This window comes from Arvicola amphibius, chromosome 7 (assembly GCF_903992535.2).
Source record: "Arvicola amphibius chromosome 7, mArvAmp1.2, whole genome shotgun sequence".
Lineage (NCBI taxonomy): Eukaryota > Metazoa > Chordata > Mammalia > Rodentia > Cricetidae > Arvicola > Arvicola amphibius.
The window spans coordinates 14,127,945-14,146,041 of record NC_052053.1 but is presented as its reverse complement, the minus strand read 5'-3'; the positions used below and the strand labels follow the sequence as shown (position 1 = coordinate 14,146,041).

The window sequence follows — 18,097 nt, the reverse complement described above, 5'->3', positions numbered from 1 at the left end:
TTTTTCTAGGTAATGAGTAATAGACACTGGAAAGGTGGCGTACGTATTTCTTGGTATATGGAGATAAAGACAGAAATGTACTCTTCTAAGCTGTATTAATCACAGTGAAGAGACTAGAGTCCCTGATCCAAGGAGTCTGCAACTCCTAGAGGTGAGGGAGTGGCAGATATGAGGGACCGAGCATCAAATAAACTAGCCAGTGGGGGCCATTCCCATCCAAACTACCACACCAGAATACTTTGAAAATACTATACTTATTTTCAATGAAGAACTTGTGTTGAAGAAAGTGTAACTATTAGTGTTTGCATCTTTGTGTGTGTGCGTGCATGTGCGTGTGTGTGTGTGTGTGTGTGTGTCCTGTTTTCACAGCCTCCATGCTCCCAGATGGTGCCTGAGCCAAGCTTGTCACAGACCCTTAGCCTCCTGCTGCCTTTTAATGCTGGTCCTTGATTGCCAATGACCCCTGGCTGGACTGGCTCCTCAACCCATTTAACCCCTCTCTGCTGGGTCCCTGTCTCATGCAGGAGGAGAGGCTGGTGAGAGCTGGAAGTGAGAAAGCCAGGGCCTTCCACCCTTTCAGAGCTGGTGGCCCGTTTCCCAGCATTCACGGATGGCCAAGATCACTCCGTCAGAGAGTTGCTGATAATACGATTTTCTCTGTATTGCCAAATAAATGCTACCTACTTTCTGATTATTAATGTTTTTTTTTTACTATGCCAAGACAATCAAGTCCTGAATGTTTCCTGCAGGGGATAAGGGCTAAGGACCACTGAATGTAATCCCTGGAAAAAGGTGCACTTGGCAACTTGAAATTAAACCCTACTAAGATGTTTAGTCTCAGTGTTAGTAGCCAAGACAGCGCATGATTGTCAGAACACAGAGTCAGAGCAAAGAAGCTTCAGGAAGACAGTGATTAATTTCCCTGTCAAGGCCGAACTCACTTGTGTGACACATGGCACATGGATGCCAGTTTTCAGAGATGCTGATAACGCCAGCAAGAATTTCCTTCGGTGAAGCTTGGCTTGGCTTTGGTGGCGTGGTAAGGAAAGGTGATGGTTCATTTGGTAAGGATCTCAGAGTCCAGAGTCAGACAGGGCTGGGGGAGTCAGCCATTTGGCATTCTTCCTATATTGGGCTTTTGTTAGCCTCACACCAAACTATAAGAAAACAAGGTAAAGAAACTTAGTGGTCCGGTGTCATCCTGAAGAAATGGAATGTGATTTTTGTTTTAGAGAGACTATTTTGGTTTTTATTATTATCATCACATGACTTACTAATGTGGACCACCTGTGCCACACAGCCCTTGTGGGGGTCAGAGAACAGCTTGCAGGTAATTAGTTTTCTTCTTCCACCACTGGGTCCCAGAAACTGAACTTAGGTCGCTGGGTTACGTGGAAAGTATCTTTACCCTTTGAACCATATGTCAATCCAAACTCTTAAATTCTTTCTGTTGTTGTTGTTTTGTTTGTTTGTTAAGACAGGGTTTCTCTCTGTAGCCCTGTCTGTCCTAGAACTCAATCTGTAGACCAGGTTGATCTTGAACTCAGAGATCCACCTACCTCTGCCTCCCAAGTGCTGGGATTAAAGACATGCAGCACCAAGCTCCAGTTAAATTCATTTATTATTGTTGTTGTTGTTTTACATGTGTGGATGTTTTGTCTGTGCGCCGTGTCTGGTACCTGAAGAGACCAGAAAAAGGCACAAGATCCCCTGAGACGGGCATTGCCCGTGGTTGTAAGCTACCACGTAGGTGCTAGGGACGGACCCCCAGTCCTCTGGCTGGTGATTTTAACCACTAAGCCCTCTCTCTAGTCCTTAAAACTCTAAATTCTTGATTGGAGCAGACAGCCAAAGACTCACACCCTACTCTTTGTGTGATTCTCTGAATCTTTACAGGAAAATTAGACTGACTGTATTTTGCAATATGCAAAAAGACTCAGCACAAAACAGGAAAATAATTCCAACAGTAATATTTTCTTGACTTTTGGATATTAAGGTTGAAATGGCAGCAATGGTTGAGTCTTTCATCACGAAGAGTTCACTGTTTTTCTTTCCCAGTATTCTTCATGTTCACGTGTGCTCCGCCCTCTGATCAGTAACCAATCATGTGTAGGCATAACCTCCCCTAAGCCCTCCCCGTGTATGAAATAGTTTAGAATTTATAGACGCGTGCAGGTGTTTGCACAGCTGTGCCATACTAACCTGTTCATTAGTCACAGCTCGCAAAGGCTGAGTCGGTGAGATTTGGATGAGATCTGTTAGTCCGTCTGTAAGCAGATGATCAGGCCAGGGGCTCAGAGGGACCCGCCTCCTTGTGCAGCCTTGTTCTGTGGACAAATGCCCTGTGCTAAGAAGAAATCGTGGCGTACCTACTGGGGAGCTTTTCCGTCTGACATCGGTCTTCTGCAAAGTGAAACCAGCTAAGAATCAAAGGTCCTTGTGTCTGCTTCCCAAGGAGACCCCAAGAGGTGAAGGGGTGATTACTCTGCAGTTCAACTACTCCGAGTTGGAAGGGTCTTTAAAGAAGGTTCTGGGTGATAGCGCCCCCTTTCCCGGCCTTCACACTGGCCCCTCAATGCTCTCAGGAGAGCCATGGGCCCCTATATACTTGTACAGAAAGAACGGGGCAGCAGAGGGTGAGGACTTTACCCAGAGCCCCATGGCAGCCAGGACCGGAACTTGACCTCTGTATGTATAGTTCGCTGTCTCTATCTGCAGAGCCACCAGCAGAAGAAACCAGAGTCCAGGATGGGTACAGAGCCGTAGACAAGGGCCTCAGCATCTCCCATCATGGGAGGCCCCAAAGATCCGGTAATAACTGGTCTAGTCAAACCAGCACCATGGTGTCTCCCATGCTTGCTTAAGCAATTAGAATGCTGTTTCTTCGGAGAAATTCATTCACTCTCCTCCAGGACACCGACTCCCTGCTCGCAGAAATGACCTCTCCCCAAACTCCTGCCGGCTACTGCTGGTTTTAGTGTTTTCATGTGAGTGGTTTAAACAGCTGAGTCAGAGCCGTGTGGTGGTGGCGGCGTCTCAGAACCGTTTAAAAGAAAGCTGTGAGTGGCATGAGGCAGACCTATTGGTATCACACAAGAACGTCTGGGTAAAGCATAACCAATCCGGTTGCTTTCTAGACACCTGCAACTGGTCCCGCCCTCTAGCAGCCGTGCGGATTTTTCTCTGCATTCATTATTTTATTTTTATTTTTTATTTTTTGGTTTTTCGAGACAGGGTTTCCCTGTAGTTTCTAGAGCCTGCCCTGGAACTAGCTCTTGTAGACCAGGCTGGCCTCGAACTCAGAGATCCGCCTGCCTCTGCCTCCCGAGTGCTGGAATTAAAGGCGTGCGCCACCACCACCCAGCTCTGCATTCATTATTTTACTTTATTTTTTTCCTTTAAGGAGAGTTCCTGGGGTCAGAATGGCTTTGGGCCTTTGTTATTTATCTGTTACCTCAAACCTCAGAAGAACACCACCACAGGTCTGGAAACCAGAAATACTATGTCCGTGGTCAGCGAACAGTTCTCTTGCGAAAAGAGAAATGATTTTGCTAGTGTCCTGGGAGATCAAGGAGCCCTTACGTATGCTCTGGAATTCAGTCATTTAATGCAGCTGCCTGTTCAGACAAATGCCTGGCAGTGCCCAGGACCCTAGGGGGACACTTCCCCTTTCCAGAATCCCTTTTGCTCAATTAAAACTTCTCTGAGCTTATGCCAGCTTTTCCCAATGACAGCTAGCTAATCCGCAAAGCCCGATCAGCGCTAAGAGCCAAGGGTCAAATCTCTGGCTTTCCCAGCCCCTGCTATAAACTAAAGCCACCTGGAGGAAGGATCCTTCTTAAGCAACCAGAGTGCCAGAACCCCTGCCCCCGACCATTTGAGTTAGGACCTCCTAAGAAGGGTGGGACACCTGCATCATTCCAAAGCCTTTCCATGGCTCTGATGTGCAGCGAAGGTGTCATTGACCCCCACGGTTCCACCAGAATCAGGCAGCAGCTGTACTGTGCAGCACCTGTGAGCTCCATGCTTGTCATGAGTCCTCTCCTTCCAGATCTTTCCTCCCCATGGCAATGCTGCCAGAATGGGTCTTGTCAAGACCAAGCCATAGTATATGCTAGGGCTCTGTAGTCCGACATCCATAGTTGGGTTTTTCCAACCCCTGTCCCACCCCACCCTGTTCTACCCCAAGAACACACATGTACATAACGTTCATGTTACTCAAATGTGGTCTCCAAGGTGACTCTGTGTGGTGTGTGGATGGGACAGGAAGTGACACTGAACTTTACAACACTTGCTCCTTGTAAACACTTTACACACAATCCTCCATGTAAAATCTTCGCATTACTTTAAGAAAGCAGTCTTAAAAAGAGAAACAAAAGAAGAATCAATGAGGTTTCAAATAGAATGTCTTCAGTTATCCAAAAATTATTTGTCGGTATTACTTTAGGACTCCGTGAACGCTGGTAGCCCTGAGAAGAGGAATATATAAGGACAGCGTTAAAGTCCAAACCAAATCCAGGGTAACTACTGAGGTAGTCTAAGGGGGAGGAGAAATGGGAAGAGAAGACATCAGTCTTGCTTTTTAAGACACAGCTGGTTCTGCTTTATAGCCTACCCCAACTGTTCGAGGAGATGTAGATCTAAGCAAGCCCCAAAGGTGAGCTATAAAACATGTCCCATGAATTCAATTCCATTGTGAAAAACCTACAGCATACCAAAGTAATAGGGACGGAAGTTCAGAGTGCATGTGTGGGGGTGGACATGAAATGTGGGATAATTATCAGAGGAATCAAACTAGGTAGGTTGGATTTGTTATTGGTACAACTAAGCGGAAATTCTAAACTCAGCATTGTAGCTCAAAGGATGATGGTGTGTGGCTAGAGAGGCTCAAACAGTTTGCATGGTTAGCTGAAACACAGCCCAGAAGGTGGCTGACATGAAGTTTCAAACCCAGAACTGCTTTGGTGTCACAGAGGAAGGCGACCAGGGCCTCGGTGGGACTGGAATGTTACACTAGGTTCATCCCAGTAGTCTGCTCATCCACGCCGGGTGGTCCAGAGGACACTGCCCTGACCACGACAGTGAGAAGACATTTTCTCCAGTGAATCCCCAGCATCCATCGGGACCACTGTGCTCTCTCTCCGTATGTCAGGAATTCCTATGGGAACCACAGCCACGCTGGGGCCCATAGCTGCAATGGGGATAATTAGATGGGCATCAGGATCGATGGCAGTGTGACACGGGTGTGGTGACACTAAAGACAGTGGAATCAAAGAGGGGTGAGGATGACCTTGACTATAGGCAATGTGGCAAGCTGGCTAGTTGACACGGATGATCTGAGAGGGGAAACGGACGACAGTCTTGTTACATTGTTATTTGGTGTGTGAGCAAAAGCTTTGAAGCTCAGTGGTCAGAAGTCTAACTTGAATTAGCTGACAGGGTTGTAGTGTATCAACTAATTGTCTGAGCCAATTTAGAACCCCAGAGGTGTGGCGTGACTGTCTTAAATGTGTTTCACACTTGCTTTTGTGCATGTTTTTGTTTGTTTGGTTGGTTGGTCTACAGAGTGAGACCAACCAGGATAGCCAGGGCTGCACAGAGAAACCCTGCCTTGAAAAACAAAAGCAAGCAAGCAAGCAAGCAAGCAAACAAAAACAAAAACAAAAAAAAAACAAACGCACTGTGCAGCCAAGAGCAGCGGTGTTTGCAACCCCAGCTTTGTTTAAAGAGAAACACTGGAAATCATTTCTATGCCCCAATAGGAAATACCACATATTAGCCATAGTTCATCTATAAAGCAGAACTCATGCAGCCACTAGAAATAATAAAGTTTAGACTACTACTGGGCAGTGACGAAGAAACCTGTCCCAGCCACTGCTATGAATGAAAGGAGATCAAAGAGTCAAACCATTGCATTTATCACCTAAGATTTTGATCATAGTGCTAATCTAATTTAATAAAACAATATAACTCTGTAGTAGGAGACTGCTCATTCGTTTCCCAGCTGCCCAGACCCTAATAATCACACAGAAACTATATTAATTACAACACTGTTTGGCCAATGACTCAGGCATATTCCTGGCTAACTCTTATATCTTAAATTAACCCATTTTTATTAATCTGTGCATCGCCATGAGGCTGTGGCCTACCAGTAAGGATCCAGCGAGCAGTAAGGTTCCAAAGCTTCCTTTGGCAGCTTTGGCGTCTCCTTGATTCCACCTACTCTCTCTGTGTGTATCTCTGTTCTGATTTCCCACCTGGTTTCACTCTGCTAAGCCATTGGCTCCAAAAGCTTTATTCATCAACCAATAAATGCAACACATATATAGAAGGACATCCCACGTCATCCTTAAAGAGATATGTGATTTTCAAAATAGGCTAATGCTAAGGAAAATAGTTATGATTCTATTGTTCAGAAGGGAAAGCTATGATACAAATTAGATGGACGGCTAAAATGTTTTTAGTTAAAAAAAAATGAATGCAAGTTTGTTATTGTTATTTTATGTGCAGGAGTATCTTATCTTTATGTATGTCTATGTGCTGTGTGTATGCAGTACCCACACAGGTCAGAGGAGGGTGTCAGAGGCCCTGGAATCAGAGTTACAGATGGTTGTGAGCTGCCATGTGGGTGCTGAGAACTGAACCCAGGTCCTCTGGAAGGGCAGCCAGTGCCCTTAACCACTGAGCCATCTCTCTAGTTCCTGAAAACCTTTTTAAAAATGGCAATTAACTTGCCTTGAAAGACTGGTTTTATCACCCTTTTTGGTAAATTTCACTTTCCTAAAGCATTTCATGATATAGAATACTATTTTCTTACTAGAACCCTTGACAATAAGCCAGTTGGTAGAACCAGAGAACAGACCATGAAGAGGAAAGAAATCTGAACAAGAGGGGGGAATTGCTACCACTGCTACCACTAATTCATTTAGCCAATGTATGTGAGTGTGTGTGTGTGTGCATATGTGTGTGCAAGTGTGCATGAGTATGCTCTTGCACATTCCAGCCCCTGAACTATGAAATGGTTTTCAGGGAAAATGAAATTTTCTGCCATCTCTCTAATTTAATATTCCACATAGACAATTTACAACTCTAGCATCTTCCACAGGCACTAATTTAACTCAGGGATGTTTTCTTTGTAGCAATTTTGTGATTTTGAAGGAAATTATTTATGACATAACATGGCAACTGGGAAAATTTGTATCTTCCTTTCATCTTAGAAAGCAAGATATGAATTACATGGATAGCCCAGGAGAAAAATTCTCTCTCTCTCTCTCTCTCTCTCTCTCTCTCTCTCTCTCTCTCTCTCTCTCTCTCTCTTTCTGAATTTAGAATTGGTCAGGTGAAAACTTTTGAGAAAGTCCCAGTTTAAAAAAATACATACATACTATCATTCATACACACACAATCACACAGTCTCACACACACACACTCAAGCATGCACGCGCGTGCACACATACAATCACACAGTCACACACGCACGCGCACACACACAATCACACAGTCACGCACACACGCATGAGCACACACACACACACACACACACACACACAATCACACAGTCACCCAATAGCGGAAACCATGACCTAGACCTTGGGAGTTTGTTTTGCTTGTTGCTGTTGTTGTTAGAGTCAGGGTCTCACTATGTTGTAGCACGAAAATAAAAACCCAGAGACAGAAATTAGGGTTCAACCTGAAAACCAGGAAAGCAAAGCAGCCAGGCCACTAGAGAACTCTTACCTCTACCAAGGCTGGGCGACTGCAGCCTAAGCAGATTAAGCAGACTAAGCAGTCCGAGCCTCTCTCTCCTCCCATTTTATATTTCCTCTAGTGCTGGGATTAAAAGTGTGACTGCCTAGTACTGGCATTAAAGGTGTGAGCTACCACCACATAGATTTGTTTCTGTACTGATCTTGTGTAGCCCAGGGTGGCCTTGAACTCACAGAGATCCACCTGCCTCTGTCTCCCAAATCCTGATTAGAGGTGTGTGCCACCACTGACTGACCTCTAGTGGCTTAGCTTTGTCCTTCTGATTTTTAAGCAAGTTTTATTTATTAAAACATAAATAAAATATCACTATATTCTTTAGTGGCTTGGCTGCTTTGCTTTTCTGGTTTTTAGGTTGAACCCCAATTTCTGTCTCTGGGTTTTTATTATTCATGTGACACTATGTAACCCTGACCATTTTGAAATTCACTATGTAGACCAGGCTGGACTTGAACTCATACACATCCACCTGCCTTTGCTTTCCAGGTGCTAGGATTAAAGGCATATTCTTCCATTCCCAGCACAATCTCGAGGCTTTAAGTCAAGATCTTTGTCTCCATTCTGACAGTGGAGTGGGTGTGTTGGGAAGCTTAAATTGTCAACGTTGTACAGTCTAGTATCACCTATGAATAGAGTCTGCATGAAGAATCGTCTAGATCAGGTTCTCTTGTGGGCACAGCAGTAGGAGGGAGAAAGACCCACCCTGACTGTGGCCTGCACCACATCATGGCTTGCACCCTGGACTGGATAAGAGTGTGGGGAGCCAGCTGAACACACCATGCTTGCATGCTTCTCTGCTCTTCACTGTGAATGTGGCCAGCCACTTTAGTCTCTCCCTCTGTTCCCCCTGCTGTGATGGACTGTAACTGGAATCGTGACCTAAAATAAACTCCCTATCCCCAAAGCTGCCTTTTGTCAGGTTTATTTTATTACAGCAATGGAAATCAAACTAGAACACCAGGACGGTGGGAGGTTGGGGGGGAGGGGGGACTTTGCTCAAACGCCTTGAATCCCTTCAACGTAAAAGCAAAGGGCCAAACCGAAGAGTTAGCTTACAGGGAACTTCCTGACTTCAATTTGAAAATCTGAACTCCCAAGGTAGATGTCTCCCTTCCTCCTCCCTGTGAAGGTTCTGAGCATCCCTGAAACAGCTTCCCCTTTGGAGTACACCAGGCATTTCCCACCTCCTTGGGAAGATTATTTCATTGATAGCCCTGGTGAGAGTCTACATATTGTTATCAACTTTCCACTGTGTGGTTCTTACTGGATGGGAAAGGCTCCGTGGCCAGGGACCATCTTCCTCAGTCCTGGCTGCACACTAAAGGACTCTAAAGAGCTTTTACGTTCTCATATTGATGACCAAGTCTTGATTCTGGCATTGGTGTTTTAAAGATTGGATAGCTGGTATAGTTTGCAGGAACTAGCCTCAGTGAGACCGGAAACCCTGAGTTCACAGTTGCAAAAATATGCCTTTTAACTAACTGTGTGACCTCTCAATTTCTTTATGCCATACTTATATCTTTAGGTTCATTTATTCTTCCTCAAATAAGATAAAGTAAGGAAAATAATTAAGATATTTTGAGTTAAAACAAGATTTATTACACAAAAAGTGAAGTGGTAGGAGAAACAAACTTCCTGGAAGGATTGACAAGAGGACTGTGCAGTGATCTGCCTGATTGGAGAGGGATTGTCCAGCTAACAGTTGAGTTACTGTCACCTCCAAATGCCTGAGAACATCAGTCAAAGGTTACATAACCCCCCTTTCTACATGGAGTTGACAGGACTTTGCACATGCATTGTATAATTCTGGTGCTATTTAAACACCCCAGGGGTAGATCTTGTAATCCCATAAGGGCTTTGCCATCTGTAGATCTAGAACAGTGAACGCTCTGTTTGCTTCAAGAGGATGTTTTCCTCGGCAAGTGATGTTGGGAATGCTTCATCCATAAAATGGCAATAAGATCAGTGCTTTCTGCTCAGAAACCCACCACGCCTGCTAGGGTTCATGGGAGGGAGCAGGACCAGTGACTCCCCAGGTGTCCACTCCTTTTGTCCCAGGCTTCTGTTCCCAGCTCACAGCCTTCATAACTCCCGCTCCAGAGGACCAAATGTCCTCTTCTGACCTCCATGGGCACCAGCATGCATGCGGTGCACATACATACATGCAGGCAAAATGCTCATACACGGAAAAAAAAACAAATAAATTATTAATTTTTAAATACAGTGGTGGTGCATGCCTTTAATCCCAGCACTCAGGAGACAGAGGCAGGTGGATCTCTGAGTTCAAGGCCAGCCTGGTCTACATTTAGCAAGTTCCAAGACAGTCAGGGCTACAAAGGTAAACCCTGTCACAAAAAAAAAAAAAAAAAAAATCAAAGAAACAAAATACCATATACCCAAGTAAATTTGAACCTCACAAATGCAACCATTCTTTAAAAATAAATATATCTTAGATATGGCATGGCACATACTTAGACAGGTTATTATCAAACTTAACTGCTTGTCCTGACGAGAGTGGGGTGTAACTATATGTTCAATAAAGAGCAAAGCAATATTCAAGTTCCAAACTCACTACTTGAAGTTAAGTAACAAACCACCTAAATTTAGTATGGGTAAGTGTGCAACCGCATGGTCTGCAGATTCAGGATAGGGAGCAAGGGGTGAGTATCTCCCAGGCTCCTGAACCACTGCCCAGGTTTCTATGTTCCGACAGTCTTGGCTCCAGTTGTCAAGTCCTATAACTCAGAACAGAAGGAAGAATGGTGAAGTTCTCAGATACAGAACCAAAGGTACTGGGTCTCTTGACAAAGAGAGACCCACATTAAATACAAATTGGTATTTGTGGCATGATGGGCCTTGGAAAGACTAGTAAGGAGGTACCGCCCACCTAGTAATCCATGCATGGGTGTCCAATCATGGGAGACAGATAAGCAGCACTGCGTGTTTATTTACCCTCAAGCCACACTTCAGGGTAGACAAAAACCTCCAGTCCAGAATTTACCTGTTTACCCAGAGGCCTCCTCCCAAGCCTTCGGACCATTGAGGTTTCAATAGAGGAGCAGTAGGAACTGTTTAAGGTGAAGCTCATTGCCAGGGTGATTGGGCCTCTTCCAGCGTCTCGTTTCTTAGCTACAGTTCAACATGCAGGTCTCCCTCCCTACCCAGCGGGCTTCCAAGGCACCGGATTCCAAGAGCTGTGTTTGCTTCAGTCACCGAGGTACAGTGGCATAGCGTTTGCACACATAGCGCCCCCGGAAATCCGACTGTGTGTTGTAAGTCATGTCTAGGTGACGCGTACTCTGTAAGGCCACGTCAGTGCCGTGGCGATCATTCTGGTACCTTTTTGTTCAGGAATAAGTGAGCAGAACAGTGACAGAAAAAAGCAAGTCTCTACAGATCAAACAAGTTTTGAAATTTTAAGAAGTATTTTTGGGGATCTGGTGGTGTAGCGCAGTGGTAGAACATGGCTTATAACCTGTGCCTAGTTGACGGGGCGGTGCATGCGTGTAGAGAGCACAGAACGGCCTTGATGTTAACTTCTCAGGAGCTGTCCACACGTCCACCTCTCTTTTCTTTCTTTCTTTCTTTTTTCTTTTCTTGTTTTTTTCCTTTGAGACAAGATCTCTCATTGGCCTGGAGCTCACCAGTTACAGTCGCTGGCAAGCCCCAGGGATCTCCCTAGTCAGTCCATTTGTATCTAACAAAGTACCTTGCATATAGGGAAAATGTTTTCTAAGACACCCCAAAGCACAGGAAACAAAAGTAAAAGTAATCAAATGAGTTTACACCAAGATAAAAAGCTTTTTATTCAACAAAGGAAATGATCAATAGAATAAAGAGACCAATAAAATGGAAGAAAATATTATCAAACTGCATATTTAGCAAGGGGTTAATATCTAAAGTACAAGGAGCTCAAAAGCTGACTAGCAAAAATAAGATTTTTTTAAAAAATTACTTCACACACACAAAATAAAGAAATAAGTTTAAAGTATAAAGATTTTTAAAATTATGTCTATGTATGTATATAGTATGTATATATGAATGTGGGCGCCCATGGAGGCCAGAAGTATGAAATCCCATAGAGATAGCGTACATGTGGTTGTGGGCCCGCTAGAAAAGTCAATATGTACTCTTAACCGTCGAGCCATTGTCCAGCTCCCTTTTCTTTCAGGGCCAGTTGTTGTAATTAAAAAAAAAAAAAAAAAAAGCGCAAAGAGAAGTCACGCCATGTAACAGGGTTCACATAGGAGGTTTATTAGGAGAGAAGAGGGTCAGAGAAAGGGACAGAAAGGGGGAGCACAGAGACTGGTCCCTGGGGACAAGAGTAGCAGAAGAGAAAGAGAGAGGGAAGAAATAGAGACTGGAGGTGGGCAAGCCCACCTTTTAAAAGGGAACAGAGCGCATGCGCACAGGAGGTGCCCTTAGTAGCTTCAGCTGAGGGTATAGCCTGTCAGGACCCTAAGGGCAGGCCAACACAGGTGCCTGAATACTAACACCAGTTAGCTGACTCACCAGGTAAAGATTTGGTTAGAATTTCTATTGTTGAGGTAAACACCAGGACCAAAAGCAACCTGGGGAGGAAAGGACTTATTTCAGCTCACAGCTCATATCCTTGCTTCATCAATAAAGGAAGTCTGGGCAGGCGGGAACTCAAGCGGGCAGGCACTTGCAGCCGGGAGCTGATACAGAAGACGTGGAGGAGTCATGCTTACTGGCTCGCTTCTCATGGCTTGCTCAGCCTTCTTTTCTTTTTGTCTTTTAATATTTATTTATTTATGTAGGTATTTGTTTATTTCTGGTGTTGGTTTTTCAAGACAGGGTTTCTCTGTGTAGCCCCGGATGTCCTGGAACTTGCTTTGTAGAACATGCCGGCTTCTCACTCAGGGATCTGCCTGCCTCTGCCTCCTCCCGGACTCCCACTAGATTCTGGGACTAAAGGGGTGTGCCACCACACCCAGCAAGCCTTCTTTCTTATAGTACCTAGGACCGCTAGCCCAAGAGTGACTCTGCTCACACTGGGCTGTGTCCTCCCACGTCAATCATTAATCAAGAACATGCACTTCAGGCTTGCTTACAGGCAAATCATTTTCTCAAACGACTCCAGCCTGTGTCAAGTTGACATACAACTGACCAGCACAGACACCTACCACCAAGTCTGACAACCCCAGACTGACCCCCAGAACCTACATGGTGGGAAAGAGAACTGTTCTTCTCTGACCTCCACACACATGCCAAATCACAAGCATATGGGTGCAAATAAACGAATAAGTATATGTAAAAAAATCATAGTGAACCTAAATGGGTATTTACCAAAAGAATCTACAGACAAGAACTGGAGATAAAGCTCAGGGGTTAAGAACACTTGTTATTCCAGAGGACCTGGGTTCAGTTCCTAGCACCCACACAGCAGATCACAGCCACTTGTAACTCCAGTTACAGAAATCTAATGCCCTCTCCTGGCCTCCGTGGAGGATCCAGCACCCTCACACAGACATACATGCGGGCAAAACACCAATGTAATAAAAAAATAAACAAGAGTGTGTGCTACTCTTCAAGGAACCGAGTTCAGTTCCCACCATCTATGTCAAAGAGCCCACAAGCACCTGTAACTCCAGTTCCAGGGCAATTGGATACTCTGACTTCGAGCTCTTGCACGCACACACACACACACACACACACACACACACACACACACACACACCCCTGCCAAAGGGTATTGTTCTTCAATGTTACAGGATAGCAAAGAAGGCTTTTCATGGACAGCGTGTAAATGATAAGCTAATTATTCACAGACAAGAGTTGGGGGTGATAGAGAGAGGGCTCGGTGATTAAGAGCACTGGTTGCTCTTGCAAAAGACCCAGGCTCATTTCCCAGCACCCACATGGTGACACATCTCTAACTCTGGTTCCAGAGGATCTGACACCCTCTTCTGACCTCCAGTGATGACACATGCATAGGTGCACAGACAGATACCTGTAGACACAACAACCATGCACACAAAGTAAAATAAAAATAAACAAATCTCTAAAAGAGGATTGGAGGTTTGTGTTTCAAACCATATTTTAACCTCAATAGAGATTTCCACTTTGGGTGGAAATGACAGAGAAACGTTTTCTTTTACATCTTGTACGCTGTGTTCTAAAATCTAAGAGCTGACTGATACATAAATCATTAAAATGGACACATTCTTAGGTTGCCATACAATGGTTCTCTGCATATGCCAGGTAATATTTAAGTCAGGCCACGTATCTCTACCTTTAACATTACATTTCCTCATGAGGGGAAGCACTTGAACTCCTTTCTTCTGACAGTGAACTAAGTGCGCGGTAGATTGCCGTGGCATGGAGCTGCCTACTGTGCATCAGCACACCAGACTTTCATATTCCTGTTTCACCTGTATCCGCCGATCAACTCTCCTCCCCTCCTCCTTCTGTCTCCCGCCCTTTGGTTGGTCGGCTTTCTCCTTCTGTGAGATAAATCCCTGCTTATCCCGCAAACAGATGGTAGGTCCTGTTTTCCTTCCCACAGTCATCCTTGGTTCTATCCATGCTGTTGTACACTGCAGGGCTTCACTCTTGCTGGAGCTGAGTAATGTCCTGCTGTGTACACGAGCCACACCCTCTCTAGGCATCAGCTGGTGGACACGGCTTGTTTGCAGTTCTTGGTGGGTGCGAATAGTGTTTTCAGGAACATGGGAACACAGATTACCTCTTGGACACACTGACTTGATTTTCTTTGGGTATATGCCCTGTAGAAGAATTGCTACATCATGCAGTATTTTTTATATTTAAAAAATTGTAATTATTGACTGTAGGTGGTGGTGCACGCCTTAAATCCCAGCACTTGGGAGGCAGAGGCAGACAGATCTCTGTGAGTTCGATGCCAGCCTGGTCTACAAAGTGAGTTCCAGGACAGCCAGTTACAGACAGTTGTGAGCTGCCATGTGGGTGCTGGGAATTAAATCTGGGTCCTCTGCAAGAGCAATCAGTGCTCTTCATCACTGCGCCATCTCTCCACCCTGAACTGCTGAACCTTGACTCAGATAGCCAACCAAAGGGACAGCAGAATCCACAAAAACTCGTTTTCTTAGAAGGGAAGTGAATTGTGGCTTTATCTGCCGTGTGGTTTCCTAATCCACAGTGCTCTCTAGGTCTAGGGTTTGAAATGAAGGCAGACCAGAAGAGGCTGCCCCATGAAATCGAGCAGTCCTCCCTCTCCTCCTCCCTTCTGTCACCTCCAGAGGCCACATGGATCAGTGGCATGGTTCAAAGCACTTCACTAAACACTAGCTCAAGCCATGTTCCCCTGAAATGCATCCCACTGAAAGATTTGCTCTCCCCTGGAGTATGTGCACTCCAGATGTCTTTGAACTCTCACTAGAGGGTGTGGGGCAAGCGATGCCAGATTGCTTTGTTGTCTCTAATGGACTTATCCTGCTCCAGGTACTTTCCTGGGCAGAGGCTGACCACCAATCAGCTTGTACCTCAGCAGTGTGGACAAACCAATTTGCTTTCTGTCACTCTGGCCTGACGGTTCAAGTTGGAAATATGCAGCAAAGTTACAGATGCCAGAACTGTGCTTACAGTTAATGATACTGTGTGTGTGTGTGTGCGCATGTGCGTGCATGCGTGTGTGTGTGTGTGTGTGTGTGTGTGTGTGTGTGTGTGTGTGATGACATAGCCCCTAGAAGTAACAACACTTCATTAAAATCGGACAGGGCTTATACCAAGTACATTTACACGAAGAGTGGTTCCCCAGTTCGGTCTCCTTACACCCAGCAAGGCTTGCAATGAAGTTTCCTTGTCTGCAGGTTCAGAAGATGGTCTCTCCCAGAAGCAGCGAGCACCTCGCAGACGGTGTCAGCAGCCCAAAATGTTGAGTAGCCCCGAGGACACCATGTACTATAACCAGTTAAATGTGAGTTCAAAGTGGCCGTAAAGCCGTTTTACCGGCTTTGTTTCCAGTTAATAATTCCGTTATTAATACCTGTTCCAGCCCCTCCAGCCCCACCCCCACTCTCTTCTGCTCTCCTCGTGAACATGTGCTTGGGCTCTTTATCTGTTGCTTTCATGTCAGGATGTCTGCCTTCACGGTGAATAATTGATGTGGTTTATCAAAGACGAGCAAGATGCATGCTTCATCAGGCTCACTTGAGCCCTTTGATCAAAAAAATTATGCTGTGACTTCTGATATTATCAGCATCTGCTTGCATTCAACACAAAATCACTTTGAATTAAAAATTAACGACTTGGTGCTTTGCTTTGACTGTGTGTTCTTGGCCCTATCCACAGGGAACTCTAGAATATCAAGGGAGCCAGAGGAAGCCAAGAAAACTTGGGTAAATATCTGTCTTCTTAGTTTTCAGCAACTGTAAACAGAAGGGGTCCTTTGTGATAGCACAGAAAAGGGGAAACTTTCTAGAGAGCCTTCTAAAAATACTCCACCCGGACACTGCCACCGTTGATGGCACTAGCAATTCCTTTACACAGAAATAAGTACGCAAAACTTGAATCCGTTCTGTCCAGAAAGGTTGAGATTGTCACCTAGGACAAATGTTATTTCCCCTGACCATCCCCAAGGAAGCAGAATCAGAATTAAGACTGGTTCTGAGTTGTACAAAACTCTCCTTCCACGAGCAAGAGTGCCTTTTCCCCCCCCCCCCCGAATGCAGACAGGCGCTCCCGCCATGGTTCATCCTTCCTCAGGCTTAACCCTTGCCGGGAATGATGAGGAAGACTGCCAGCATCACAATGGAGACCAGAAAGAGAGGCCATAATTGGCACTGCTCCAAACTGAGGGAGGTCGGGGCAGAACTGTCTCTAGAGGTCACCAGGTGGAGACAGACCACTTGACCATAGGAAAATCAAGTTACGATATGATGACAGATTTTACATACTGCTTACCAAGGCCCAGAAAGATGAAAAGCTTCATTATCAGACCCAAGATACTGCCCCAAATGTAGGCACTTTAAGAGTTGGCCATGGTGTATGTAGCCCTGCCCCCGGCCCCGCCCCCACTACCTTGCCGCCCCTCCTCCTCCCCGCCCCCACCCCCTGAAACTTTAGGTATGCCAAGGATGATCCTGGCATCTGTTTGATTTTCCTGTTGAAAAGCCTCTTTTCTCTGTTGCAGACAAATCAAAGTCCTGGACGGGGAAGACCAGTATTACAAATGCCTCTCCCCTGGGGCCAGTGCCCCTGAGGAAAACGACTCCGCTCACCTGTTCTTTTTCTCCTCGTCACCCAGAGGAGACTCCGATGCTCCGCACTGAGTTGTGCTTTCTAGCCCCAAATGTGTCCCAGGTAGAAACCGTTGTGGTAACTGACCATCTCATAACAAAGCGCTGTCATGGGGTCAGCGCCTTTGGACACGGCCTGTGCCTGACCCTCACTGAACAACTCACACATCCCTGAAGATTCTGTCTCTTGCTCTGTTTCACCTGCCCGGCGGCCCGAAGCATAGAACCTCTGTTCTCTTCATCCGGAGAGAACCCCCCTGCCTCATCGATGCAGTCCTCCCGGCTCCCAGCAATAGAAGAGGGTAGACAGGCCCACTGCAGGACAGCTGTGGAGTCTGATAACTTGTCTATTTTTCCACTAAGCATAATCCAGCAATCTCTTTCCTGCTCTTCTCTGCCCCTGTCCACTTTGTTGGGATTTTCTTCCTCTGCTTCCCCCAGGATCAGGGCTTCACTGCTGAGTGCTATATTTCCAGGAAGAGCTGTCCAAGATTTCTGTTTAGATACAAAAGTCGAAATGTTTCAGGTTCTCTCTATGGGGCACATGGGTGTCTCTGTTGCATGTTGTTGTGGTGAGAGCGTCTTCACCTGTTTCTTCTAGCTTGCCAGCCGTGAAGAGCAGAATGTGGAGGGTGAGAATGTGGGCCTGTGCTAGGGCAGGCCCCCTGACTTTGTCACTGTGTTCCCAGGTCAGCTGTCTCCACAGGCTGTGATGGATGGCAGAGAGGGGAGATCTCGTCTTGCCCATCTCTGTGTTCCTCAGGCCTAGTCCAGGGCCTAGGAGAGTGGACACCCAGTGCATAAGAACGAATTCGTTCACAGCAGCATGGCTGGCAGGGGAGTTACTGATATCTGATAGATGAGTGACCCCTTTCTTATATCTAAGTAACCTCTGATGTTTTGCTCAAGGTTAAGCTGTTTGTATGGTAATTATAATGACAGTATATGGTGTCATACTCAGTGTATTCAATACAAACTTGAGCACAAACTCTATAAAACATTATGGAAAGCTGCTATGTGCTGGAAGAGCAAAACATCCTCTAGAGCAGATGTTCTTAAGTTTTCTTTCTCCAAAAATACTTAGCTGATTTAAG

At 45.5% G+C, this 18,097-nt stretch overlaps 1 protein-coding gene across 1 annotated transcript in view; it reads left to right on the top strand.

Annotated features, from left to right (window-relative positions):
• Positions 1 to 17,036, top strand: part of Myo3b (myosin IIIB) — a 293,201-nt gene extending 276,165 nt beyond the window's left edge. Inside the window, exons 31-33 of the mRNA XM_038338032.1 lie at positions 15,576 to 15,682; positions 16,057 to 16,103; positions 16,898 to 17,036. Coding sequence (XP_038193960.1) covers positions 15,576 to 15,682; positions 16,057 to 16,103; positions 16,898 to 17,036 — 293 coding nt within the window. The remainder of the gene's footprint in view (positions 1 to 15,575; positions 15,683 to 16,056; positions 16,104 to 16,897) is intronic.
• Positions 17,037 to 18,097: the final 1,061 nt, after the last annotated feature.